Raw genomic sequence first — 1,971 nt, forward strand, 5'->3', positions numbered from 1 at the left:
CCACCACTACCAGGTGAGAAAACTGTGAAAGATGGGCCAAATGAACCTGCTCCTCCACTTGAGGCTGATGCTGCCCCCGAGGCTGCACCTGAAGAGTGTGCACCTCGGTTTATTATTGTTACTGATGCAGGAGCACCTGCACTACCTGTACCTAAAAATCTTGAGCCAATACTTGAAGCAGCACCTGAGGCAGAACTTGAAGCAGCACCTGAGGCAGCACCTGAAGCGGCACTTGAAGCAGCACTTGAAGCAGCACTAGCACCAGCTGAGGTTGTTACGCCAGCAGGTGAAGATACAAGAGCTGATGCTGTTGGTCTGGAAGAAGCTTGGGCCGCTGAATGTACTGACTGGACAGCTCTAGCTGTGTGAGCTGAAAAAATCTGCCCAATATTAGCACCTGCAGAACCTGCTGCAGCAGCACTTGCTCCACTTGCACCAAATCCTGAACCAGTAGAACCTGCCGATGCTGCAGACGAAGCAGCAGAAGATGCAGAAGTAGAACCATGAGGTGCACTTGTGAGAGCAGCAGCTACTGGAGCTCCAGTAGAGAATGACACGGTAGAACTTCCACCACCTGTTGTAAATCCTGTAGTCGATCCAGTAGATGCAGAGCCTTGGGTGCTGGTGAGGGCCGATGCAGTGGGAAATCCGGTGCTAGTAAATCCAGATGTTCCAGCAGAAGCAGCTCCAGAGGCACTTGCTGCTGCACCACCGGTGCCAAAACCTCCTGCTCCAAACCCTGTAGATCCAGCACCAAAACCAGTCGCTCCAGCTGTGCTGGCTGATGCAGCACCTGCTCCACCAGCCCCAAAACCAGAAGATCCAGCTCCACCAGCTCCAAAACCAGATGATCCAGCTGCACTGGCTGATGCAGCACCTGCTCCACCAGCTCCAAAACCAGATGATCCAGCTCCACCAGCTCCAAAACCAGATGATCCAGCTGCACTGGCTGATGCAGCACCTGCTCCACCAGCTCCAAAACCAGATGATCCAGCTCCACCAGCTCCAAAACCAGCCGACCCAGTGGCACTAGCTGCTGCACTACCAGCTCCCCCAGCTCCAGTTGCAGCACCAGCACCTACTCCTGCACCTCCTGTTCCTCCGAGGATGAAGAATGATGTGGGCTGGCCAGTTTGTCCTGCAGCACTGTGGGTGCTAACAGATGCTCCTCCAACATGTCCAGGGCCACCTACCAGAGCAGCAAAACTTGGCTGGCCAAATGTGGCTGTTGTTGTATGGGATGCGCCGGCCCCTCCAACGAGACTTGGATGTACCACAAATACAGGAACATTAGGGGCACCGCTACCAAATGTCCCAACAGTACCAGCTGTACCTGGACCAAAGCTTGTGAATAATGTGGCACCAGATCCAACTCCTGAAGATGTTGCTCCTCCACTTCCGAAGCCAGCACCTGCAGCTCCAGCTCCACCAGCTCCAAATCCTGCTGATCCAGCTGCACCAGCTGATGCTCCACCGGCTCCAAATCCTGCTGATCCAGCTGCACCAGCTGATGCTCCACCAGCTCCAAATCCTGCTGATCCAGCTGCACCAGCTGATGCTCCACCGGCTCCGAATCCTGCTCCACCAGTTCCAAATCCTGCTGATCCAGCTGCACCAGCTGATGCTCCACCGGCTCCGAATCCTGCTGATCCAGCTGCACCAGCTGATGCTCCGCCAGCTCCAAATCCTGCTCCACCAGCTCCAAATCCTGCTGATCCAGCTGCACCACCTGATGCTCCACCGGCTCCGAATCCTGCTCCACCAGCTCCAAATCCTGCTGATCCAGCTGCACCAGCTGATGCTCCACTAGCTCCGAAACCTGCTGATCCAGCTGCAGCACCTGCTCCGAATCCTGCTCCACCAGCTCCAAATCCTGCTGATCCAGCTGCACCAGCTGATGCTCCACCAGCTCCAAATCCTGCTGATCCAGCTGCACCAGCTGATGCTCCACCAGCTCCGAAACCTGCTGAT

At 55.7% G+C, this 1,971-nt stretch overlaps 1 protein-coding gene across 1 annotated transcript in view; it reads right to left on the reverse strand.

Annotated features, from left to right (window-relative positions):
- The window catches only part of LOC119593680 (spidroin-1-like), a gene marked incomplete in the record, with an annotated part of 5,467 nt that overhangs the window by 796 nt on the left and 2,700 nt on the right, over positions 1–1,971 (reverse strand). Inside the window, 1 exon segment of the mRNA XM_037942637.1 lies at positions 245–1,654. Within this exon segment, the coding sequence (XP_037798565.1) occupies positions 245–1,654 (1,410 nt within the window).

The sequence above is a fragment of the Penaeus monodon genome, chromosome 32, assembly GCF_015228065.2.
Source record: "Penaeus monodon isolate SGIC_2016 chromosome 32, NSTDA_Pmon_1, whole genome shotgun sequence".
Classification (NCBI taxonomy): domain Eukaryota; kingdom Metazoa; phylum Arthropoda; class Malacostraca; order Decapoda; family Penaeidae; genus Penaeus; species Penaeus monodon.